We start from the raw sequence: 26,442 nt of genomic DNA, 5'->3' as shown, positions 1-26,442 counted from the left end.
TTAATCATTATTACCTCATATCGGTGTCATTCCGACGTCGTTGGCCTCGTAAATCTGATAAATGATGATTCAGCGATACACAAATTGGCTTAATTATTTATTTGCTAACTAACTAAACAATAACACAGAAACACAGAAATACATATATCCTAACCTGGTTAAATAAAGGTGAAATATATATATTTTTAAACATAAACACACACAGTATAGGTTGATGTTCATGGGAATGTGAATACGTTGCACATGAACGACCGCTGATTCGAAAATAATTGCAATGTATATACACTGCTCAAAAAAATAAAGGGAACACTTAAAAAACACAATGTAACTCCAAGTCAATCACACTTCTGTGAAATCAAACTGTCCACTTAGGAAGCAACACTGATTGACAATAAATTTCACAGGCTGTTGTGCAAATGGAATAGACAAAAGCTGGAAATTATAGGCAATTAGCAAGACACCCCCCAAAACAGGAGTGATTCTGCAGGTGGTGACCACACACCACTTCTCAGTTCCTATGCTTCCTGGCTGATGTTTTGGTCACTTTTGAATGCTGGCGGTGCTCTCACTCTAGTGGTAGCATGAGACGGAGTCTACAACCCACACAAGTGGCTCAGGTAGTGCAGTTCATCCAGGATGGCACATCAATGCGAACTGTGGCAAAAAGGTTTGCTGTGTCTGTCAGCGTAGTGTCCAGAGCATGGAGTCGCTACCAGGAGACAGACCAGTACATCAGGAGACGTGGACGAGGCCGTAGGAGGGCAACAACCCAGCAGCAGGACCGGTACCTCCGCCTTTGTGCAAGGAGGAGCACTGCCAGAGCCCTGCAAAATGACCTCCAGCAGGCCACAAATGTGCAAACTGTCCACTTAGGAAGCAACACTGATTGACAATAAATTTCACAGGCTGTTGTGCAAATGGAATAGACAAAAGCTGGAAATTATAGGCAATTAGCAAGACACCCCCCAAAACAGGAGTGATTCTGCAGGTGGTGACCACACACCACTTCTCAGTTCCTATGCTTCCTGGCTGATGTTTTGGTCACTTTTGAATGCTGGCGGTGCTCTCACTCTAGTGGTAGCATGAGACGGAGTCTACAACCCACACAAGTGGCTCAGGTAGTGCAGTTCATCCAGGATGGCACATCAATGCGAACTGTGGCAAAAAGGTTTGCTGTGTCTGTCAGCGTAGTGTCCAGAGCATGGAGTCGCTACCAGGAGACAGACCAGTACATCAGGAGACGTGGACGAGGCCGTAGGAGGGCAACAACCCAGCAGCAGGACCGGTACCTCCGCCTTTGTGCAAGGAGGAGCACTGCCAGAGCCCTGCAAAATGACCTCCAGCAGGCCACAAATGTGCATGTGTCAGCATATGGTCTCACAAGGGGTCTGAGGATCTCATCCCGGTACCTAATGGCAGTCAGGCTACCTCTGGCGAGCACATGGAGGGCTGTGCGGCCCCACAAAGAAATGCCACCCCACACCATGACTGACCTATCGCCAAACCGGTCATGCTCGAGGATGTTGCAGGCAGCAGAACGTTCTCCACGGCGTCTCCAGACTCTGTCACGTCTATCACGTGCTCAGTGTGAACCTGCTTTCATCTGTGAAGAGCACAGGGCGCCAGTGGCGAATTTGCCAATCTTGGTGTTCTCTGGCAAATGCCAAACGTCCTGCACGGTGTTGGGCTGTAAGCACAACCCCCACCTGTGGACGTCGGGCCCTCATACCACCCTCATGGAGTCTGTTTCTGACCGTTTGAGCAGACACATGCACATTTGTGGCCTGCTGGAGGTCATTTTGCAGGGCGCTGGCAGTGCACCTCCTTGCACAAAGTCGGAGGTAGCGGTCCAGCTGCTGGGTTGTTGCCCTCCTACGGCCTCCTCCACGTCTCCTGATGTACTGGCCTGTCTCCTGGTAGCGCCTGCATGCTCTGGACACTACGCTGACACACAGCAAACCTTTTTGCCACAGTTCGCATTGATGTGCCATCCTGGATGAACTGCACTACCTGAGCCACTTGTGTGGGTTGTAGACTCCGTCTCATGCTACCACTAGAGTGAGAGCACCGCCAGCATTCAAAAGTGACCAAAACATCAGCCAGGAAGCATAGGAACTGAAGTGGTTTGTGGTCACCACCTGCAGAACCATTCCCTTTTTGGGGGTGTCTTACTAATTGCCTATAATTTCCACCTTTTGTCTATTCTATTTGCACAACAGCATGTGAAATTTATTGTCAATCAGTGTTGCTTCCTAAGTGGACAGTTTGATTTCACAGAAGTGTGATTGACTTGGAGTTACATTGTGTTGTTTAAGTGTTCCCTTTATTTTTTTGAGCAGTGTATTTACGCTTGTATGTCTTTGTCGTCTCTCTCTGTTGAAATCGATCGGTCTGTCTATGGGGAGTCGTCCGATGCAAGTCTCTGGTTGTCCACCAGAGGTCACAATGTCCTTAGTAGTAGTAGCCTTCTTTGTCTCTGAGTGTCCGTTAGAATGGATCCTTCAGATGTACCACAATGGTGATCATAGGGAAATGTTCTTCTTTCGTCTTCAGTCGAGTTTCCTAGACTATTTTACATAAACAGCTGCAGACTGTGAATGTCTTCACCTTCAGTCTTCACCTTCACTCATCGAGAGTGTGAGGGTCTTACCATTTTCTGGTCTCAATGGTTGATTATTCAGGGTACAGCTAGGACCACACACCGGCAGCAACCCGTCATGTTTTGGTTTCTAGAGATTTTCTTCTTCTCTCGTGTTGAGAGTTTCTAACCATTTCGTAACATTCAGCTCACTCAGCTCCTTTTATGCACTCTGGGAAAAGGGGCGCTCCATCATGTGGACACGAACTCTGACCTCAATCGGTCGTGGACACTAACTGCCACAAGTTTTGCAAGAAAGCAATACTCATTTAGAAGGCTAAAATCCAATTTCTATCTTTTCACAACTAGTTTCATATTTAATCATATACGTTTTACAACATTTAGATGCAAATCTGATATCTATATTGTGAAAGCTCTTAAAGATATAGTTATCTTGCCATTCCATCCCTAATGACATCACAAAAGCCTTCCACAAGAGCCTTCCACAAGCTTCCCACAATAAGCTGGGTGAATTGTGGCCCATTCCTCCTGACAGAGCTGGTGTAACTGAGTCAGGTTTGTAGGCCTCCTTGCTCGCACACGCTTTTTCAGTTCTGCCCACAAATGTTCTATAGGAAAATGATGTGGATATATTGAAGCAACATCTCAAGACATCAGTCAGGAAGTTAAAGCTTGGTCGCAAATGGGTCTTCCAAATGGACAATGACCCCAAGCATACTTCCAAAGTTGTGGCAAAATGGCTTAAGGACAACAAAGTCAAGGTATTGGAGTGGCCATCAGGGCTTTGTGATGGCCACTCCAATACCTTTGGAGAATAGATTTTTCTGTAGCCGAGCGAGATGTCCAGGTTAAAGTAAAATGTCAGACGTACTACCACTAGCTGTGTCGGGTGAAATTCCACATGCTTATTTGACGAGTTTCCTCTGAGAAGCAACCAGGTATATACTGTATATACTTTAGTTGTCAGTTGTCACGCAGGTGTTCCATTTAAAACCAAATTGTTATTTGCAGGGATTGTGCATTTTCTGTCAAATCTCACACTTCTTTGTTGAGTCCACTCTGTATTCTGATTCAGAGTCATTAACTATTACTCATACAAGAAACCAAAGCGACTGGCTGGAATTGGCTGAGCAGTAATGAATGCATTTTCTCGATAAAAGTCATTAATTGATCCATATAGTATGCGTCCAAAATGGCACCCTATTTCCAATATAGTGTACTACGTTTGACCAGAGTTCTATTGGGGCCCTGGTCAAAGTAGTGCACTATGAAGGGAATAGGGTGCCATGTGGGTCTCAGATGTAGTGTACTGAAGAAATGACAGGGCAGGAGTACAACCAATGGGGTTCTATTAATACAGACATAGAATATGGATATGGTCGGTACTACACACATATGGGTTTGAAGTAGGGTCTTTAACCTGGTAAGGGGATACATCTATAATAGCCTAGCTTACATCATAGCCTGATCTTAAGTTGATCATATGCTATATTATCGCTGAATGTGATTGATTTGGTTAATGTGCATTATGCAATCAAGTGTTTTATTTATTATGTATAATTCATTTTTGGCTCTGCTATCCTGTAAACTGTAACTAGGCCACTCAGGAACATTCAATGTTCTCATGGTAAGTAATTACAGTGTATATTTGGCCATGTGTTTTAGGTTATTGTCCTGCTGAAAGGTGGATTGGTCTCCCAGTGTCTGTTGCAAAGCAGACTGAACCAGGTTTTCCTCTAGGATTTTGCCTGTGCTTAGCTCTATTCCTTTTCTTTTTATCCAAGAAAATTCCCTAGCCCTTGCCAATGATAAGCATGCCCATAACATGACGCAGCCACCACCATGCTTGAAAATATGAAGAGTGGTACTCAGTAATGTGTTATGTTGGATTTGCCCCAAACATAATGCTTTGTGTTCAGGACAAAAAGTGCATTTCTTTGCAGTATTACTTGCCTTATTATAAATATGATGCATGTTTTGGAATATTTGTATTCTGCACAGGCTTCCTTCTTTTAGCTCATCATTTAGGTTACTATTGTGGAGTAACTACAATGTTGATGATACATCCTCAGTTCTCTTATCACAGCCATTTAACTCTAACTGGTTTAAAATCATCATTGGCCTTATGGTGAAATGCCGGAGCTGTTTCCTTCCTCTCCGTCAATTGAGTTAGGAAGGACGCCTGTGTCTTTGTAGTGACTGGGTGTATTGATACACCATCCAAAGTGTAATTAATAACATCAGCATGCTCAAAGGGATATTCAGTGTCTGCTTTTTTTCTTCTACCCATCTAACAATAGATGCCCTTCTTTGCAAGGCATTGGAAAACCTACCTGGTCTTTGTTGTTGAATCTGTGCTTGAAATTCACTGCTCAACTGAGGGACCGTACAGATAATTGTTTTTGTGGGGTACAGAAATGGGGTAGTCATGCAACTTATTATTTTACTCGTGAAGTTATTTAGGCTTGCCATGACAAAGGGGTTGAATACTTATTGACTCAAGAAATTTCAGCTTTATTTTTTATTATTTTGTAAAAATGTCTAAAAACATAATTCCACTGACATTACGGGGTATTGTGTGTAGATCAGTGACAATCTAAAGTTAATCAATTTTAAATTCAGGTTGTAATACAACAAAACGTGGAAAAAGTCAAGGGGTGTGAATACTTTCAGAAGGAACTATAACTGTCTTCAGCATTACGAATGACTCAGACACAAACTAGTCTGTAGCTGCAGCACTTCCAGTCCATATTTAGCCACAGACCTTTCTGATTGTCTAGCCACCACTCGAAGTGACAAATAACAGGCCGTGAAAATAATAACCAATGACCATATAGAAAAAAAACAGCAAATCTTAAGCTCTATCTGGCGTAAGACAAAGATATGGTGATATACAGTAGCCGCAAAACATCAAAGATATCTTCCGGAGTCGTAAGGCTGCCAACTCCGAACCACATATTGCCTTGGCGATGTGGATTTGAGTCTTGAATTCGGTCTCAGCCACTTTCTGTTTGTGGCCCTCATTTTTGTGTATCTCCTGCTCTACCTTCCCGCTGTCCTGTCATTCAAAAAAAATAAAACACAATTGTTGTCAGCTGTACATTCCCACTTTCCCCCTACTCTCTCTCTACAGTGTCTCCTCCAAGTCCTCTCCTATGCTGGTGGTATTTACCACAGGTAAGGACTCTCGGAGGGAGATGTCGTCCACCTGCTTGGCTCTCTCGTCTGGCTCCTCTGGGATGGATGGGGGCAGGCTATCCACCTCAGAGTTGCTGAACACGTAGCCGGGCAAGGTGGTGTGGGTGCCGACGCTGTGCCTGGCTTGGCTGCTGCGGTACACGTGGCTGGAGAATAGGGAGGAGGTGCCCGAGATCATGGCCGGCGGCTGCGGCTGACTGGTAGAGGTCTGGTTGAGACCGTACCGGTAGTTGGCACATGCCGCCGGTCCCTTCCCGTCAAACACCAGGTTCCAGCGGGTCCAGGTCTTCTTGATCTCTGCCTGGACCTGAAGAGAACAAGAGGATTGTGTGGGTCAGGTTATAGTACAGTATAGGTTGTGGTATTGTGTGGGTCATGGTATGTATGGTAGCCTATAGTACGGGTCATGGCAGAAAGTGGAGAGTTCTGACAACTTTTAGAACGGGCGCAATGTTAGAGCCTTTATCCTAAAACCTTTATTGATGTAACAATACAAGAACGCCTCCGACCATTCTCAATGAAATTACTTGCTGCAAACAAGAAAAACAGAGTAGTGAATTCAAATGTCGTTTTTACCGACTGGCATTCACAATGAAATTAGTTGACAACACAAAACTATGGAGACTTGAATACATATTATTGCCAATGCCAAAGTTTCTATTGTTTTGTGGTGCCAACAAATTTCATATTCGCTTTCACTGGACTTTTTCAGAGGTTTTAAAAGCTATCAGAAATAAAACAGCCCAAACCAGAAGCGTCAATTATCACTTAGCAACGAACATGGACAAGAGTAGGGGTGCTCTCAGAACATTCAGATCGAAATGACCAAACTCCCTAAATATTGTATATGGCTTCAGAGAGGACTTATAAATGAGGAAATTATAGACTTGGTTGTTCACCAGTTTGGGGGAAATGTAGTACTTTATTTTACAGTAGCTACTATTTTTACAATGGTATTTACCTGGTATTGACCAGTAAGTTATGAGGTAGTAACAATGGGTATTTTCTGGTAGCCTATTTTCTTACAGTACTTCAAACCCTGAAGGTGGGGATCACTGATGGGTACAATGCGTACGCACAGCATGCACTTGTGCACAGTATGAGTGTTCTATTGTTCTAATAAATTACATCACTAAGTTCCATTAGTTCTAATAACATATCTCTCGCTCTCTCATCATGGTCAGTTCCTAGAACTTCCTTCTATACTTATAAATGGGCAAGTGACTTAGGTTGAATTGGAGAGTCCAGCACGATAGATTCTCGAACGCGGAGAAGACCTTAAAGTGGAGAAGACCTTAAACCTTCTGGCCGGGTCTGGTCAATAGTACTCACCTCTCCATTGCAGTAGCAGTAGATAATGGACACAAAGAAACCCTGCGAAAAGGTGAAAGCGAGTTAGGTCAGAGGCATGTGTTGAAAGGTCCAATTCCGTCTGACAGTATAAATGATGTGACCTTCTCTACGAATGAGAGGTGTCCATGACCTTTGGAGAATAATATCGACATGATGTGCTCAGGAAAGAGAGCTCTTAGAGAAAAACAAATACATGATGGATGGGGTTTGTTTTGGCTGTATCTACTTTTCATCTTCTTTTTATTATACACAATTCCTTTAAAAAAAACATTCCATGTTTCCCTGGATCTCTACAAATCAGACCTCAAAAGTAGTGTAATGTTAAGATTGACGCACATCCTAATTTATTCATAGCTAGATTGTCATGAGGTGTGGTTTGATCTTGACATTAGACTACATTAGAGGTCTAAAAACATCTGAAATAATTGAAAGTGTAATGTCCCTTTTAGCAATGATGCTCAAATGTTCACATTTAAAATCGTATCAATATTGCTTTCTAGTGCTGAGCGATTAACTAAAATGTATGTTATTTTTCATTTTTTCGCACAACTAATTGACCGACGTGATTTCAATTATTTGAATTCTATTTCGTTTTTTTCTGGGAGCTCATTTCGCATTTCCTCACTGTAGTTTCTCAAATAGAGATAAATCAGAACAAGCCCATACGGTGTAATGTAGTAGGTACAGTTGAAGTCGGAAGTTTACATACACCTTAGCCAAATACATTTAAACTCAGTTTTTCACAATTCCTGACACTTAATCCAAGTAAAGATTCCCTGTTTTAGGTCAGTTAGGATCACCACTTTATTTTAAGAATGTGAAATGTCAGAATAATAGTAGACAGAATGATTTATTTCAGCTTTTATTTCTTTTATCACATTCCCAGTGGGTCAGAAGTTTACATACACTCAATTAGTATTTGGTAGCATTGCCTTTAAATTATTTAACTTGGGTCAAACATTTCGGGTAGCCTTCCACAAGCTTCCCACAATACGTTGGGTGAATTTTGGCCCATTCCTCCTGACAGAGCTGGTGTAACTGAGTCAGGTGGGTAGGCCTCCTTGCTCGCACACGCTTTTTCAGTTCTGCTCACACATTTTCTATAGGATTGAGATCAGGGCTTTGTGAAGGCCACTCCAATACCTTGACTTTGTTGTCCTTAAGCCATTTTGCCACAACTTTGGATGTATGCTTGGGGTCATTGTCCATTTGGAAGACCCATTTGCGACCAAGCTTGAACTTCCTGACTGATGTCTTGGGATGTGATGCCATCTATTTTGGGAAGTGCACCAGTCCCTCCTGCAGCAAAGCCCCCCCACAACATGATGCTGCCATCCCCGTGCATCACGGTTGGGAAGGTGTTCTACGGCTTGCAAGCCTCCCCCTTTTTCCTCCAAACATAACGATGGTCAATATGGCCAAACAGTTCTATTTTTGTCTCATCAGACCAGAGGACATTTCTCCAAAAAGTATGAACTTTGTCCGCATGTGCAGTTGCAAACCGTAGTCTGGCTTTTTTATGGCAGTTTTGGAGCCGTGGCTTCTTCCTTGCTGAGCGCCCTTTCAGGTTATGTCGATATAGGACTCGTTTTACTGTGGATATAGATACTTTTCTACCTGTTTCTTCCAGCATATTCACAAGCTCCTTTGCTGTTGTTCTGGGATTGATTTGCACTTTTCGCACCATAGTACGGTCATCTCTAGGAGACAGATCCTTCCTGAGCGGTATGACGATTGCGTGATCTCATGGTGTTTATATTTGCATACTATTGTTTGTACAGATGAACGTGGTACCTTCAGGCGTTTGGAATTGCTCCCGAGGATGAACCAGACTTGTGGAGGTCTACAACTTTTTTTCTGAGGTCTTGGCTGATTTCTTTTGATTTCCCCATGATGTCAAGCAAAGAGGCACTGAGTTTGAAGGTAAGCCTTGAAATACATCCACAGGTACACCTCCAATTGACTCAAATGATGTCAATTAGCCTATCAGAAGCTTCTAAAGCCTTAACGTCATTTTATGGAATTACTTGTGTCATACACAAAGTAGATGTCCTAACCGACTTGCCAAAACTATAGTTTGTTAACAATAAATTTGTGGAGTGGTTGAAAAACAAGTTTTAATGACTCCAGCCTTAGTGTATGTAAACTTCCGACTTCAACTGTAGTAGTAGTTTACAACAGGCCAATATTCAACATTGTTTAGTGCAGAAAACGTGCTAATTAACTACAATTACCATAATCCAATGGACGCCTACTTGTCCGGACACAAGAGAGAAGAACGCATGATCAAGAGGGATGGAGCAGTTGCATTGCGAGGTATCTCTAACTGAAAATACATGATCTAAGTGATTGATAGTTGGTATTCAGCATTCATAAAAGTATGCTGTATTTACTTTGAATAAATACTAAAATAGTGATTTTGTCAGACAGCATAGGCAGCAGCTCTATAGAGATGAGATGATGGCTTGGAATTAAATAACAAAGTATTCAAATAAAACAACTGTAATATTCCCAACAACAAATATTTTATTAAAGTAAAGTCATGTGAATAAATGATGGTTAATAAGTGATAAGAAGTAATGGGCAGTCACTGCCATTATGGGGATTTTATTCATATTCTGTGTTAATGCATAGTGCATTTCATGTAAAACATACATGTAAAAAAGAAAATACATTGAAAAACCGTGATTCTTTTTTTTTTTATTTAAACCGAAAATGAGCCGACCTCAAAAAGCACTAATCGCTCAGCACTATTGCTTTCTACAGTTCAAAAGCTATTATTAGCAATGTGCAATATACGACAGATCAGTTACATGCAATACAAAATAGGATCCCCAATTGGGGTGAAAGCGAGCACCTGGAAAGAGTTGAAAAAGAGCTCGCAGTACATTCGGACCTCCCATCCGACCCCTTTGAACGAGTGTGGCATGCCCACAAACACTATGTAGTGGACCCCGAACACCAGCACCAGCACTAGAGTGGACTTAGCCAGTTTCCTGTGAAAGAGACAGTAGAAAACTGTATAATCCTCTATTGAAGGAATCCTTTGTGCAGCCTCATACAACAATCAATGTACATATAACAAACCACCAATGAAACATATCTTAAAAAACAGACCTGCAACACGGTTGGAGATTATTGCAATACAATACATTAGGCCAGGGTTGGCTAAATCAATCTCTGGAGGGCAGAGTGTCTGCTGATTGTTTTTATTTCCTTTTGATGTGTGTCCAATTAAGACCTATACAACTGGCTGAGGGGAGTTCCTACCTAATCAATGCCCTTAATTGATCAATCAAGTACAAGGGAGGAGAGAACTCGCAGACACTCTGACCTCCAGGAATTGAGTTTGACACCCCTGCAGTAGGCTATATGAGAAAAGTCTGGTAAAGTGCATGGGATATGTGTCTGGAAAAGTGCATGTGATATGTGTCTAGAAAAGTGCATTTGATATGTGTCTGGTAAAGTTTTTTTTTTTTTTTTTTTTCACCTTTATTTAACCAGGTAGGCTAGTTGAGAACAAGTTCTCATTTGCAACTGCGACCTGGCCAAGATAAAGCATAGCAGTGTGAACAGACAACAACACAGAGTTACACATGGAGTAAACAATAAACAAGTCAATAACATGGTAGAAAAAAGAGAATCTATATACAATGTGTGCAAAAGGCATGAGGTAGGCAATAAATCGAATAATTACAATTTAGCAGATTAACACTGGAGTGATAAATCATCAGATGATCATGTGCAAGAAGAGATACTGGTGTGCAAAAGAGCAGAAAAGTAAATAAATAAAAGCAGTATGGGGGTGAGGTAGGTAAATTGGGTGGGTAGTTTACAGATGGACTATGTACAGCTGCAGCGATCGGTTAGCTGCTCGGATAGCAGATTTTTAAAGTTGTTGAGGGAGATAAGTCTCCAACTTCAGAGATTTTTGCAAATTCGTTCCAGTCGCAGGCAGCAGAGAACTGGAAGGAAAGGCGTCCAAATGAGGTTTTGGCTTTAGGGATGATCAGTGAGATACACCTGCTGGAGCGCGTGCTACGGGTGGGTGTAGCCATCGTGACCAGTGAACTGAGATAATGCGGCACTTTGCCTAGCATAGCCTTGTAGATGACCTGGAGCCAGTGGGTCTGACGACGAACATGTAGCGAGGGCCAGCCGACTAGGGCATACAGGTCGCAGTGGTGGGTCGTATAAGGTGCTTTAGTAACAAAACGGATGGCACTGTGATAAACTGCATCCAGTTTGCTGAGTAGAGTATTGGAAGCTATTTTGTAGATGACATCGCCGAAGTCGAGGATCGGTAGGATAGTCAGTTTTACTAGGGTAAGTTTGGCGGCGTGAGTGAAGGAGGCTTTGTTCCGGAATAGAAAGCCGACTCTAGATTTGATTTTGGATTGGAGATGTTTGATATGAGTCTGGAAGGAGAGTTTGCAGTCTAGCCAGACACCTAGGTACTTATAGATGTCCACATATTCTAGGTCGGAACCGTCCAGGGTGGTGATGCTAGTCGGGCGTGCGGGTGCAGGCAGCGAACGGTTGAAAAGCATGCATTTGGTTTTGCTAGCGTTTAAGAGCAGTTGGAGGCCACGGAAGGAGTGTTGTATGGCATTGAAGCTCGTTTGGAGGTTAGATAGCACAGTGTCCAGGGAAGGGCCGCAAGTATGTGATATGTGTCTGGAAAAGTGCATGTGATATGTGTCTGGAAAAGGGCATGTGATATGTGTCTGGAAAAGTGCATGTGATATGTGTCTGGAAAAGTGCATGTGATATGTGTCTGGAAAAGTGCATGTGATATGTGTCTGGAAAAGTGCATGTGATATGTGTCTGGAAAAGTGCATGTGATATGTGTCTGGAAAAGTGCATGTGATATGTGTCTGGTAAAATATGTGATATGTGTCTGGAAAAGTGCATGTGGTGGTGATGGAGTTTGAGAGGGACAGGATGGAAAATACCACATGCAGCTGGCATCGAGCTAAAATAATAGAATTTCTTGGCAGCCATCTTTATCTGACAGTCCCTTGCAGTGCTAGACTTGGACTGAAATATATGCTGGTACTCATTTTGGGTCCCGGTACTGTTTACATTTAGCTACATGTTCCGCAATAAGTTTGAGGTAATATAAGAGGAACAGGAGCTCAAGCAGTAGAACATTCGAGGTGCCGGTACTCCGCTCCGGTGAGCTCCGGCCCAAGTCAAGCACTGCTCCCTTGTGCATTTGTGCACTTTCCAAAAACAATCCCCTCAACAGATTTGTGATACAAATGTCAATAGCCAAGGAAGATTACACATTACAATCTGCAACGTTAGTATCAATATCGAGCCAACGTTTGCATCTAAATTGTTTGAAGACGCTCAGTAGTTTTTTTTATGGAATAAATCACGGCTAGAGAAAGAGAGTTAGAGGGAGCAAGAGGAAAAACAAAGTCTGCATCCCAAATGGCACCATGTTCCCTATATTGTGCACTACTTTTGACCAGAGCCTTATCAGTGTTAATCCTATCTACACCTGCGAGAATGGAGCGGCTCAAGACACAATGTGGATCTGAACTATTGTCCGTTGTTGTGTCTGTTTACTAATGACTGACAGGAGTGTTACCGCCTCAGCCTTCAGCCTTGGCACAGAGCTGCCAACCAACACATTACCCCAGACATAAGTGGGAATTAAACAAAGACTCAGGCAGCCCTATAGGGATGGCTTCACAGCATGTCAAAATGTGTCTTGCACTTAGATATGAGAAGAGCATGTACAAACACTGCAGCTGGGACAATGAGCTGGCAACCTCTGCAATGAACAGAGTAGTCAGGAAGTCCAGCACCATCATCAAGGAATACTCACCCCAGCCATGCATGGACTGTTCACTCCCGAAACGGTTACTGACCCAACGGTCTTAACCGCTAGGATACCTGATGCCCACAACTGGGTTTAATATGCTCAAGATTAGATTAGACCGGTGGAGGCTGCTGAGTGGAGGACGGCTCATAATAATGGCTGGAATGGATTCAATGGAATGGCGTCAAAAACCTGGTTTCCATGTGGTTGAAAAGATGCATTACTGTATCTCATGGCTACGATGCAATACATTTAATAAATAACATTTCGACAGCTACGCTGCCTTCATCAGAGTCACAGATTAACCTGCTCTAAATTCATAACCTGTATCCTAAGCCTGAGTAAATGACGTGAAAGGTTTGCAAACACATGGATCATGAATATAAAAGAAAAATGATTAAACTCATTAAAGGCACATTTAGAATAAGCTATTTCTATAAACTGCAAATTTAATGAAAAATGATATTTACACTATCTAATGTTTTTCCCCACAAAATCACATAAATAAGATTGACTAAAGCAACATGGCATTAAAGAAACACCAACCCTACCTGCATTGCTTCCGAGTGTCATATCTCCCAGCATTCGTCTCTCTGATTTTTGTGGCCAGCACTCGCACAATATTCACAAACAAAATAAAGTTGAGCTGAAAAACAAAAAAAAGCAAGCATGATTCACTGCTCATTGTAGTAGGCCTACCGTTCTGTAGGTGACATGGTCAGATTGTGTCACTGCATCAATGTTCTTAAGGTCCAAATACTGTAAATCCAAATGTATTGTCATGGACCAGAACTGACACATGCAGGAATCAAATAACATGAAATCCAACCAGGATTTCTAGAAAACCAAATCAAATATATTATTCTTATGTAGCATTTCCTCACAGATAAAATATGAAAGAGACAGCGGGAACTGAAGGCTTAGCCTGCAGCTGCACTCTGATTCACTCTGGTCCACACCGTCTGACTGTCTGGATCTACACTAGGGCCCCGAGGAGTAGATTTCAGCCGGGTCAGTCAGTCCTCTGAAACTCCTCCTACTGAACTAAACCCACTAATAATACTCTAAGGAGAGGCTCTATCAGCACATCATTTCAAAGGTCTGACCCACTGCTTTGGCATTCTCACTCAGGAGTCTGGATAGAAAAACTAATTGTGCAGTGCCTGTGGCCTAGCTCCCGGCTTAGACACATATTCCTCTCCCCACCGGATACCGGGTTTCAATCCCCACTCTACCCCTTTACTCTGTGAATCCCACCTGCCTGTCTCCCCCTCTGTCATTTTGGTCTCAATAAAGAAAAAAAGAAAAAAGAAAAAAAAACAAGATTCTGGGCATCGATACACAGCATATCAAATGAAAACCCTCACCGTTATCTCTAATCATGACATTTCTACCATGGTATCATTGAACTTGTACCATCAAAGGTTTGGATGAGATTACATTTGAATTGAAAGACAAGGCCTGTAGTCCACTTTGATTTCATTAGGAGAACCTAAGTCCTTGGTCCACCTCATGTGGCAGGTTAAGAGCAATAGTATTGAAGGAGATGCAAATGTATGTATCTCTGCTGAGACTGAGTCAGTGGTGTCAGTTTGAGAGTGTTGGTGGCTGACTAAGAGCAGACAGGGGAAGGTATACACTTGGCTTAGGAACTCAGGTAGGGGACAGGTATACTGTACACTAGGGAGTCACTAGGCCACTAGGGAGCAGGGACAGGTATACACCAGGGAGCAAGGTGTCACTCCACTCTTCCAAGGGGCAGAGAGAAAGCTTCTGGCCCGGAGAAAAGCAGATGAAATCCTCTCTTCGGATTTGAGTTCTTCAAGAGTATTATACATAACAAGAGTTACAGTCTGGGAGCTACAGTAAATAGCTTATGCATGATAAAAAGCCACCAGGACCATCACTTGTCAGCACTTGTATGCCAGCAGTTTTTGGCATCAGGCTTTCAACTTCTTTCTTATTTGTCTTGATTTAATTTCTTTACTTTATCTCCCAAAATAAGGACTTCGCCCAGAGACTCTAGGTGGGAAGTTGTGCAGAGAAAACTAAGCTACAAGCTTGACCAAAGTTGCTAAAACTTGAACATGAATCATGAATAGAGAATAAAACACTTAAAAAAAATATATATATATCAAGATAAGAGTCAGCAATGCAACCTTCTAGTAAGGTTGGGTGGGTGCAAACTACCGGATTCTCGTCTCATTGGCTATGATTGATGAATTGCGGAGAGGTTTTTACTGCAATTGAAGTCACTTACACCAATGGCTGTAAGGATGGGAACTTGATAGATCCATTTAATGTTACCCGCACTTAACTCCCAGCATCTGTTAAGAGAGAAAGATAGAGAGAGAGAGAGATAGAGAGAGAAAGAGAGCGAGCGAGAGAAAGAGAGAAAGAGAGCGAGCGAGAGAAAGAGAGAAAGAGAGAAAGAGAGAGAGAGAGAGAAAGAGAGCGAGCGAGAGAAAGAGAGCGAGCGAGAGAAAGAGAGCGAGCGAGAGAAAGAGAGCGAGCGAGCGAGCGAGCGAGAGAGAGAGAGAGAGAGAGAGAGAGAGAGAGAGAGAGAGAGAGAGAGAGAGAGAGAGAGAGAGAGAGAGAGAGAGAGAGAGAGAGAAAGATAGATAGAGAGAGAGAGAAAGAGAGAGAGAGAGAGAGAGAGAGAGATTAGAGTACATTTGTACTGCAGGAGTTCCTTACTGCTCTCAAAACAGTATGTCGTCGTGCAACAAAAGTGTAGTCTCTCTTGCCAGTCTCAGGGCGCTCCGCACACACAATGGCTGTGAGAAGAGGCTAAAAAAAGTGTAATGGTGTCATGTCAAAGGTGTGCAGCTGCAACATTAAGGCAAGTAGGCCGCTGACTGTGAATGAGAACAAGAGTACTGAGGTGGCAGGTAGCCTGGTGGTTAGAACGTTTGGCCAGTAACCGAAAGGTTGCTGGATCGAATCCCTGAGCTGACAAGGTAAAAATCTGTTGTTCTGCCGCTGAACAAAAACACGTTGGGAGATCCTATTTCCAAACCAGATGATTGTGGGCAGCCTAGACAGCTGATGCACAGAGTTGCTCAACAGGCTCCTGCATGCTATGCTGGGCTCCTCTACTTAAAGTGTGTTGCTGGAGGTGTCTGTGGAAGATGGTAGGTGAAGGAGGAAGTTGAGCGTCACTCTCACCCACCGTGCGTCTGCTAGCGTTGCCCGGACAACAGCCCAGGCGGCGACGAAGAGAGCAGGGACACCTGAAATTAGAGAGGACAATGATTGCTTACTGCCGTCTCAAGATCTTACAAGATTCAGTACACTTATTTAAGAAATAAAATTGATACTGGCAAGGGCAGTGGGATTTTTTCTTCTTCTTTTAAGATATAAAACTATTCCCACGCACCTGCAACAAGCAAACTCGTCTGTCTGAGTGCTTTTTCTATTTTGAATAACAGCTGTAGTAACATGTGGCCGTCAACAACATGAGCGCTGTTGTGATTGGGTGACTGCATGCGTATCTAAGACGGCAGAGCAGCTCACCCCATCCAACCAGGGTAAAGCCCCACAGGTATTTGGTGTCCGAGTAGAAGGCCATGAAAATGAGGCTGTGGAGGTACAGCCCTTCTACTAGGATCCAGTAGTAATTGGTTGCCAGGAAGTAAATGAAGAGCAACACAGTGATCTTGCATCCAACCTGGTAAAAACAACAGCTTGTTAAAAACACCCTGTAGTGCAGAGCTGTGGTCCAGTGGTAACACTTTCAGGTCCATACGCATACCGGCATGCTCCCTTCTCACTGTGTCTCCTCCTCGTCACTTCTCTCCCACTCTAATCTATCTATCAATAAAGCACAAATGAAAGGTAGTGATTGTTAGCCTAGCCCCACAAGATGAACCCCACAGAATGCTTTGTGACCGCAAAACATATCCCGGCTGATTGAATTATTAGTCGTAGCATGGATATCAGATGTGTTGGTGCCTACAGTTTTAGCTGCAAACAGATGTTTTTTCATCTATACACAAATAGTCACATCTGTATTATTTTTGTCATGATTTACCTGCTGAGTAATTTTTTCTAGTAATACAAACTAGATAGTTAATTAAATAGTATGTTTTTCTAGTAATACAAATTAAGTTCTGGGAAAAGAAAAAAACATTGAATATTATTCTCTGTCCCTGATGGTCTGTCGTGATGGAGATATTTGTATAGAGGAAATTGCCGCCTGCCTGGGGATATCCTGACATACAGGAAAAGAGCAACCGAGGTCTTCAAGTACATGACATTCTCAACCGTTGATCCTCTTTTCCCATTAATTTCCCACCGCGGCTAAGCTTAGACTCACAGTATGACAAACGGTACGAAGAGACTGTTGATAAAGTTCAGTTCAAGCGGAGGATTATGAGGACGACACAGAAGATGACTGATGCAGTGTTGTTTTTCATTGAAGTCAGATGGCGCTGCCACCGCAAGGTCGTCAACATTATCGAAGACGTTGGTTACGTGTAGCAGCGAGGAGCAGGGGTCGTGCTGCAATCGACCATGCACGCATGGGAGTGACATAGGTTTCAATCCCCGCCCCAGCCACTTTCTCCCCTCCACAAACTATACATCCACAGTACATCTACATTCTGAACTGTCGAAATAAAGATAAAAAATATGGGAAAAATTCTCTGGGCCTGTCTGAATACCCCTACCTGCATTCTAAATAGTACTCTGATTGGGTATACAAAAACAGAAAGATTTATAGTACGTGACATTTCTAAAAATGTATGCTGTAAAAGCCAGGATTTCATTTCATACGCTAGGATGAAGTCACTGCACACTGAAGATAATTGTCTTTCCGGACTCACGTGTTTGACTACAGCTGATAATCAGAGTACCAAAATAAACGAATCACGGGAAACAACACAATTGACTATCGCCCTGTAGCAGTCACTTCTGCCATTATGAAGTGCAGTCTAGTGAAGAAACACATATCACCTCCACATTACCCGACACCCTAGACCCACTGCAATTTGCATACAGCAACAATAGATCCACGGATGACGCAATCGCCTGCACGCTGCCCTCTCCCAGCTGGACAAGAGGAATACCTATGTAAGAATGCTGTTCATTGACTACAGCTCAGCCTTCAACACCATAGTACCCTCTAAGCTCATCATTAAGATTGGGGCCCTGGGTCTGAACCCTGTGTAACTGGGTCCTGGACTTCCTAACGGTAGGCAACAACACCTCCACTACGCTGATCCTCATCACAGGGGCTCCACAAGGGTGCTTGCTCAGATCCCTCCTGTACTCCCTGTTCACCCATGACTGCGTGGCTAAGCACATCTCCAACTTAATCATCAAGTTTGCTTACGACACAACAGTGGTAGGCCTGATTACCGACAACGACGAGACAGCCTACAGGGAGGAGGTGAGGGCCCTGGCGGAGTGGTGCCAGGAAAATAACCTCTCCATCAAAGTCAACAAAACGAAGGAGCTGATCGTGGACTTCAGGAGACAGCAGAGGGAGCACACCCCCATTCACATCGATGGTGCCGCAGTGGAGAAGGTGAAAAGTTCCTCGCTGTATACATCACTGACAATCTGAAATGGTCCACCCACAGAGACAAACAGTTCTTCAGGATGCTGAAGAAATTTGGCTTAGCTCCTAAAAGCCTCGCAAACTTTTACAGATGCACTATTGAGAGCATCCAGTTGGGCTGTATCACCGCCTGGTACGGCAACTGCACCGTCCGAAACCACAGGGCTTTCCAGAGGGTGCTGCGGTCGGCCCAGCGCATCACTGGGAGCACACTGCCTGCCCTCCAGGACATCTACAGCACCCGGTGTCACAGGAAGGCCAAGAAGATCATCAAGGACCTCAGCCACCCGAGCCACAGCCTGTTCACCCCGCTACCATCCAGAAGGCGAGGTCAATACAGGTGCATCCAAGCTGGGACCGAGAGACTGAAAAACAGCTTCTATCTCAAGGCTATCAGACTGTTAAATAGTCACCACTAACCGGCCTCCGCCCAGTAACCTACCCTGAACTTTAGTCACTGTCACTAACCGGCTACCACCCGGTTACTCAACCCTGCACCTTAGAGGGTGATGCCCTATGTACAGTACATATAAATTGAACACCGGTCACTTGAATAATGTTTACATACTGTTTTACCCACTTCATATGTATACTGTATTCTAGTCAAGGCCTATCCTATTTAACTATTGCTGTACAAATACTATTCTATCCATAATGTCTATACATGTCATCATATACATATATACACACACACTGAACCAAAATATAAATGCAACATACAATCATTTTACTGAGTTACTGTTCATATATGGAAATCAGTCAACTGAAATAAATTCATTAGGGCCCTAATCTATGGATTTCACATGACTGGTAATTCAGATATGCATCTGTTGGTCACAGATACCTTTAAAAAAAAAAAGTTAGGGGCGTGGATCAGAAATCAATCAGTATCTGGTGTGACCACCATTTGCCTCGTGCAGTGCGACACATCTCCTTCGCATAGAGTTCATCAGGCTGTTGATTGTGGCCTGTGGAATGTTCTCCCATTCCTCTTCAATGGCTGTGCGAAGGAGAACTAGAAGACGCTGTCGTACACATCGATCCTGAGCATCCCAAACATGCTCAATGGGTGGCATGCCTGGTGAGTATGCAGGCCATGGAAGAACTGGGTCATTTTCAGCTTTCAGGAATGATGTACAGATCCTTGCGACATGGGGGGCGTGCATTACCATGCTGAAACATGAGGTAATACCAGCGGATGAATGGTACGACAATGGGCCTCAGTATCTCGTCACGATATGTCTGCGCATTAAAATTGTCATCGATAAAATGCAATTGTGTTCGTTATCTGTAGCTTATTCCTGCCCGTACAATAACCCCACCACCACCATGGAGCACTCTGCTCACAATGTTAACATCAGCAAACTGCTCACCCACACAAAGCCATACCGCTGTCTGCCATCTGCCCAGTACAGTTGAAACAGGGATTCATCCGTGAAGAGCACACTTCTCCAGCATGCCAGTGTCCATTGAAGGTGAGCATTTGCCCACTGAAGTTGGTTACGATGCCAAACTGCAGTCAGGTCAAGACCCTGGTCAGGACGACAAGCATGCAGATGAGCTTCCCTGAGATGGTTTCTGACAGTTTTTCCAGAAATTCTTTGGTTGTGCAAACCCACAGTTTCATCAGCTGTCTGGGTGGCTGGTCTCAAACGATCCAGCAGGTGAAGAAACCTGAGGTAGAGGTCCTGGGCTGGCGTGGTTACATGTGGTCTGCGGTTGTAAGACTGGTAGGACATACTGCCATATTCTCTAAAATGACATTGGAGGTGGCATATGGTAGAAAAATTAACATTGAATTCTCTGGCAACAGCTCTGGTGGACACTCCTGTAGTCAGCATGCCAATTGCACGCTCCCTCAAAACTTGAGACATCTGTGGCAGTGTGTTGTGTGACAAAACTGCACATTTTAGAGTGGCCTTTTATTGTCCCGAGCACAAAGTGCACCTGTGTAATGATCATGCTATTCAATCAGCTTCTTGATATGCCACAAGTGGATGGATTATCTTGGCAAAGGAGAAATGCTCACTAACAGAGATGTAAACAAATTTGTGCACAACATTTGGGAGAAATACGCTTTTTGTGCGTATAGAAAACTTCTGAGATCTTTTATTTCAGCTCATGAAACATGGGACCAACACTTTACATGTTGTGTTTATATTTATGTTCAGTATATATACACACACACACACACACACACACACACACACACACACACACACACACACACACACACACACACACACACACACACACACACACACACACACACATTGCCTTCGGAAAGTATTCAGACCCCTTGACTTTATCCACATTTTGTTAGGTTACACCCTTACACCCTACACACAATACCCCATAAATCAGAATGCAAAAACAAGTTAAGAAATGTTTACCATTTTATAAAACCTAAAAAACTGAAATATCAAATTCACATACACTACCGTTCAAAGTTTGGGGTCACTTAGAAATGTCCTTGTTTTTGAAAGAAAAGCACATTTTTTGTCCATTAAAATAACATCAAATTGATGTTACAGTGTAAAATACAGTTAAAAAATGTATGTTGTAAATGACTATTGTAGCTGGAAACGGCTGATATTTTATGGAATATCTACATAAGCGTACAGAGGCCCATTTTCAGCAACCATCACTCCTGTGTTCCAATGGCACGTTGTGTTAGCTAATCCAAGTTTATCATTTGAAAAGGCTAATTGATCATTAGAAAAGCCTTTTGCAATGATGTTAGCACAGCTGAAAACTGTTTTGCTGATTTAGAAGCAACAAAACAGGCCTTCTTTAGACTAGTTTAGTATCTGGAGCATCAGCATTTGTGGGTTCGATTACAGGCTCAAAATGGCCAGTAACTTTCTTCTGAAACTCGTCAATCTATTCTTGTTCAGAGAAATGAAGGCTATTCCATGTGAGAAATTGCCAAGAAACTGAAGATCTCGTACACCGCTGTGTACTACTCCCTTCACAGAACAGTGCAACTGGCTCTAGCCAGAATAGAAAGAGTGGGAGACCCCGGTGCACAACTGAGCAAGAGGACAAGTACATTCAACTGTCTAGTTTGAGAAACAGATGCTTCACAAGTCCTCAACTGGCAGCTTCATTAAATAGTACCCGCAAAGGCCTTCCGAGTGGCGCAGTGGTCTAAGGCTGTGCCACTAGAGATTCTGGGTTTGAGTTCAGGTTCTGTCGCAGCCGGCCGCGACCGGGAGATCCATGGGGCGGCGCACAACTGGTCCAGCGTCGTCCGGGTTAGGGGAAGGTTTGGCCAGCAGGGATGTCCTTGTCCCATCGCGCACTAGTGACTCCTGTGGCGCAGTGCATGCTGACACGGTCGCCAGGTGTACGGTGTTTCCTCTGACATATTGGTGCGGCTGGCTTCCGGGTTAAGTGGGTATTGTGTCAAGAAGCAGTGCGACTTGGTTGGGTTGTGTTTCGGAAGACGCACAGCTCTCGACCTTCGCCTCTCCCGAGTCTGTACGGGAGTTGCAGTGATGAGACAAGACTAACTACAAATTGGATATCACAAAATTGGGGTAAAAAAACGTTTTTTTTATAATAATAATATTACCAGCAAAATACCAGTCTCAACATCAACAGTGAAGAGGTGACTCTGAGATGCTGGTCTTCTAGGCAGAGAAAAAGCCGTTTGCAAAGAAAAAGCCGTTTCTCAGACTGGCCAATAAAAATAAAATATTAAGATGGGCAAAAGAACACAGACACTGGAAGATTGGAAAGAAGTGTTATGGACAGACGAATCTAAGTTTGAGGTGTTCGGATCACAAAGAAGAACATTCATGAGAAGCAGAAAACATGAAAAGATGCTCGAGGAGTGCTTGACGCCATCTGTCAAGCATGGTGGAGGCAATGTGATGGTCTGGGGGTGTTTTGGTGGTGGTAAAGTGAGGGATTTGTACAGAGTAAAAGGGATCTTGAAGAAGGAAGGCTATCCCTCCATTTTGCAACACCATGCCATACCCTCAACTCATTTCATGTATGTTTTCATGGAAAACAAGGAGATTTCTAAGTGACCCCAAACTTTTGAACAGTAGTGTAAGTATTCAGACCCTTTACAGCCTCAAGTCACACCTGTATTTGGGGAATTTCTCCCATTCTTCTCTGCAGATCCTCTCAAGCTCTGTCAGGTTGGATGGGGAGCGTTGCTGCACAGTTATTTTCAGGTCTCTTCAGAGGTGTTCGATCGGGTTCAAGCCCGAGCTCTGGCTGGGCCACTTAAGGACATTCAGAGACTTGTCCCGAAACAACTCTTGCGTTGTCTTGGCTGTGTGCTTAGGGTCATTGACCTGTTGGAAGGTGAACCTTCGGAAGGTGAACCTGAAGCAGGTTTTCATCGAGAATCTGTCTGTACTTTGCTACGTTCATCTTTGCCTCGATCCTGACTACTCTCCCAGTCCCTGCCGCTGAAAAACACCCCAAACACACCCCCACAGCATAATGCAGCCACCACCATGCTTCACCATAGGGATGGTGCCAGGTTTCCGCCAGACTTTGTCGCTTGGCATTCAGGCCAAAGAGTTCAATCTTGGTTTTGTCAGACCAGAGAATCTTTTCTCATGGCTTGAGAGTCTTTAGGTGCCTTTTGGCAAACTCCAAGCGGGCTGTCATGTGCCTTTTACTCAGGAGTGGCTTCCTTCTGGCCACTCTACAATACAGGCCTGATTGGTGGAGTGCTGCAGAGATGGTTGTCCCTCTGGAAGGTTCTCCCATCTCAACAGAGGAACTCTAGAGCACTGTCAGAGTAACCATCGGGTTCTTGGTCACCTCCCTGACGAGGCCCTTCTCCCCGGATTGCTCAGCTCTAGGAAGAGTCTTGGTGGTTACAAACTTCTTCCATTTAAGAATTATGGAGGCCACTGTGATCTTGTGGTCCTTCAATGCTGCAGGCTTTTTTTGCTACCCTTCCCCAGATCTGTGCCTCGACACAATCCTGTCTTGGAGTTCTACGGACAATTCCTTGGACCTCATGGCTTGGTTTCTTGCTCTGACATGCACTGTCAACTGTGGGACCTTATATAGACAGGTGTATGTCTTTCCAAATCATGTCCAATCAATTGAATCTACCACAGGGGGACTCCAATCAAGTTGTAGAAACATCTTAAGGATGATCAATGGATGCACCTGAGCTCAATTTCAAGTCTCACATCAAAGGGTCAGAATACTTATGTAAATGTGATATTTCAGTTTTTAATTCTGTATAAAAATGTGCAAAAATGTCTATTATGGGGTATTGTGTGCAGATTGCTGATACATTTAAAAAAAAAATTGAATAAGGTTGTAACGTAACAAAATGTGGAAAAGGTCAAGGGGTATGAATACCTGCCGAAGGCACTGTATATTTATACTCCGGACTCATTGATCACCCTAATATTTCTATATTTCTCAATTCCGTTCTTTCCCTTTTAAATGTGTGTGTATTGTTGTGTATTGTTAGATATTACTACACTATTGGAGCTAGGAACACAAGCATTTCGCTACACCCACAATAACATCTGGCTAAATATGTGTATGCCACCAATAACGTTTGATGTGATTTAGATTTTTGATGTCTTGTATTCAATGTGTATTTGTCGACCCCCCTATGTTGCTGACACTTGAGAGCAAGCTTTTAAGCGCCTGTCATACAACAAACAAACTGACCTTGAAGTTGAAGGGAAGAACATCACTGTACTCACAAACTGGGAGTTGTCAAGGGGCATAGCAGAGATGGTCTTGTAGTTGTCCATGAGCGCTGTGTCAAATTCCTGCAGACCTCCGTTGGTGTGGACCACCTTGTCTTTGACAAAGATGCTGACGGCACGCAGCATGAAGGACATGAACAGGTGCATGTGGATGTAGTTCCTAGTGCAGTGGAGGCGTCTGCATGGCAGGCAGACAGGGGTAAAACACTCAAGGCTCAACAATCAATATATTCAATCAATGAAATACATTTTATAAAACCCTTTTACATCAGCAGTTGTCACAAAGTGCTTTACCCAGCCTAAACCTCAAAGAGTAAGCAAAGCAGTAGCAAAAGGACAGTGGCTAAGAAAAACTACCTAGAAGGAAGAAACCTAGGTAGAAACCTAGAGATAAATTCTAGGCATCGACACATTTGTTTTTGGCATTCAAACATAGTTTATTGTGTTGAGAGGATTTTGGAAATGTACTGTTAATACATATACAGTTGAAGTCGGAAGTTTACATACACCTTAGCCAAAGACATTTAAACTCAGTTTTAAACTATTCCTGTGTCACGTTCCTGACCTTATTTGCCTTTATTTTACTTTGTTTAGTTGGTCAGGACGTGAGCTGGGTGGGTAGTCTATGTTATGTGTTTCTATGTTTAGGTTCATTGGTAATTAGCCTTATATGGTTCTCAATCAGGGACAGGTGTTTGACGTTTCCTCTGATTGAGAACCATATAAAGGTAGGCTGTTCACACTGTTTGTTTGTGGGTGATTGTCTTCCGTGTCTGTGTATGTCGCACCACACGGGACTGTTTCGTTTTCGTTCGTGTTTGTAGTCTGTTCCTGTTCGTGCGTTCTTCGTGTTGTTATTGTAAGTTCGTAAGTTCAGGTCTGTCTACTTCGTTTATTGTTTTGTAGTTTGTTCAAGTGTTCATAGTGTTTTTTCTTGTTAAATAAATTCAGTATGTCATCATACCTCGCTGCGTGTTGGTCCGATCCATGCTCCTCCTCGTCTGAGGAGGAGAACGACTTCGACGACCGTTACATCCTGATATTTAATCTGAGTAAAATTCCCTGTCGTTTGTCAGTTAAGATCACCACTTTATTTTAAGAATCTGAAATGTCAGAATAATAGTAGAGAGAATAATTTATTTAAGCTTTTATTTCTTTCATCACATTCCCAGTGGGTCAGAAGTTTACATCCACTCAATTAGTATTTGGTAGCATTGCCTTTATATTGTTTAACTTGGGTCAAACGTTTCGGGTAGCCTTCCACAAGCTTCCCACAATAAGTTAGGTGAATGTTGGCCCATTCCTCCTGACAGAGCTGGTGTAAGTGAGTCAGGTTTGTAAGCCTCCTTGCTCACACACACTTTTTCAGTTCTGCCTACAAATTTTCTATACGATTGAGGAAAGGGCTTTGTTGTTCTTAAGCCATTTTGCCACAACTTTGGAAGTATGCTTGGGGTCATTGTCCATTTGGAAGACTCATTTGCGACCAAGCTTTAACTTCCTGACTGATGTCTTGAGATATTGCTTCAATATATCCACATCATTTTTGATCCTCATAAGGCCATACATTTTGTGAAGTGCACCAGTCCCTCCTGCAGCAAACCCACCCTACAACATGATGCTGCCACCCCCGTGCTTTACAGTTGGGATGGTGTTTTACGGCTTGCAAGCCTCCCCCTTTTCCCTCCAAAACAAAACGATGGTCATTATGGCCAAACAGTTCTCCAAAAGTACAATCTTCGGTTTGCAACATGTGCAGTTGCAAACCGTAGTCTGGATTTTTATGGCGGTTTTGGAGCAGTGGCTTCTTCCTTGCTGAGCGGCCTTTCAGGTTATATTGATATAGGACTCGTTTTACTGCTGATATAGATACTTTTGCACCCGTTTCCTCCAGCATCTTCACAAGGTCCTTTGTTGTTGTTCTGGGATTGATTTGCACTTTTCACACCAAAGTACGTTCATCTCTCGGAGACAGAACACGTCTCCTTCCTGAGCGGTATGACGGCTGCGTGGTCCCATAGTGTTTATACTTGCGTACTATTGTTTGTGCAGATGAACGTGGTACCTTCATGCGTTTGGAAATTGCTCCCAAGGATGAACCAGACTTGTGGAGGTCTACAATGTTTTTTCTGAGGTCTTGGCTGATTTCTTTAGATTTTCCCATGATGTCAAGCAAAGAGGCACTGAGGTA

General features: G+C 43.4%; 1 protein-coding gene across 1 annotated transcript in view; it reads right to left on the bottom strand.

Moving 5' to 3' along the window:
- Positions 1-5,161: 5,161 nt before the first annotated feature.
- LOC129859526 (parathyroid hormone 2 receptor-like) overlaps positions 5,162-26,442 on the bottom strand; it is a 36,182-nt gene continuing 14,901 nt past the window's right edge. The window contains exons 6-13 of the mRNA XM_055929387.1: positions 24,246-24,429; positions 16,500-16,653; positions 16,156-16,216; positions 15,244-15,310; positions 13,535-13,629; positions 10,008-10,146; positions 7,130-7,171; positions 5,162-6,104 (exon numbers count right to left, since the gene is read on the bottom strand). Of these exons, the coding sequence (XP_055785362.1) occupies positions 5,727-6,104; positions 7,130-7,171; positions 10,008-10,146; positions 13,535-13,629; positions 15,244-15,310; positions 16,156-16,216; positions 16,500-16,653; positions 24,246-24,429 (1,120 nt within the window). The 3' untranslated portion in view covers positions 5,162-5,726. The remainder of the gene's footprint in view (positions 6,105-7,129; positions 7,172-10,007; positions 10,147-13,534; positions 13,630-15,243; positions 15,311-16,155; positions 16,217-16,499; positions 16,654-24,245; positions 24,430-26,442) is intronic.

This window comes from Salvelinus fontinalis, chromosome 7, assembly GCF_029448725.1.
Source record: "Salvelinus fontinalis isolate EN_2023a chromosome 7, ASM2944872v1, whole genome shotgun sequence".
Classification (NCBI taxonomy): Eukaryota; Metazoa; Chordata; class Actinopteri; order Salmoniformes; family Salmonidae; genus Salvelinus; species Salvelinus fontinalis.
The sequence above is the reverse complement of the archived record's forward strand: the minus strand, read 5'-3'. Positions and strand labels throughout refer to the sequence as shown.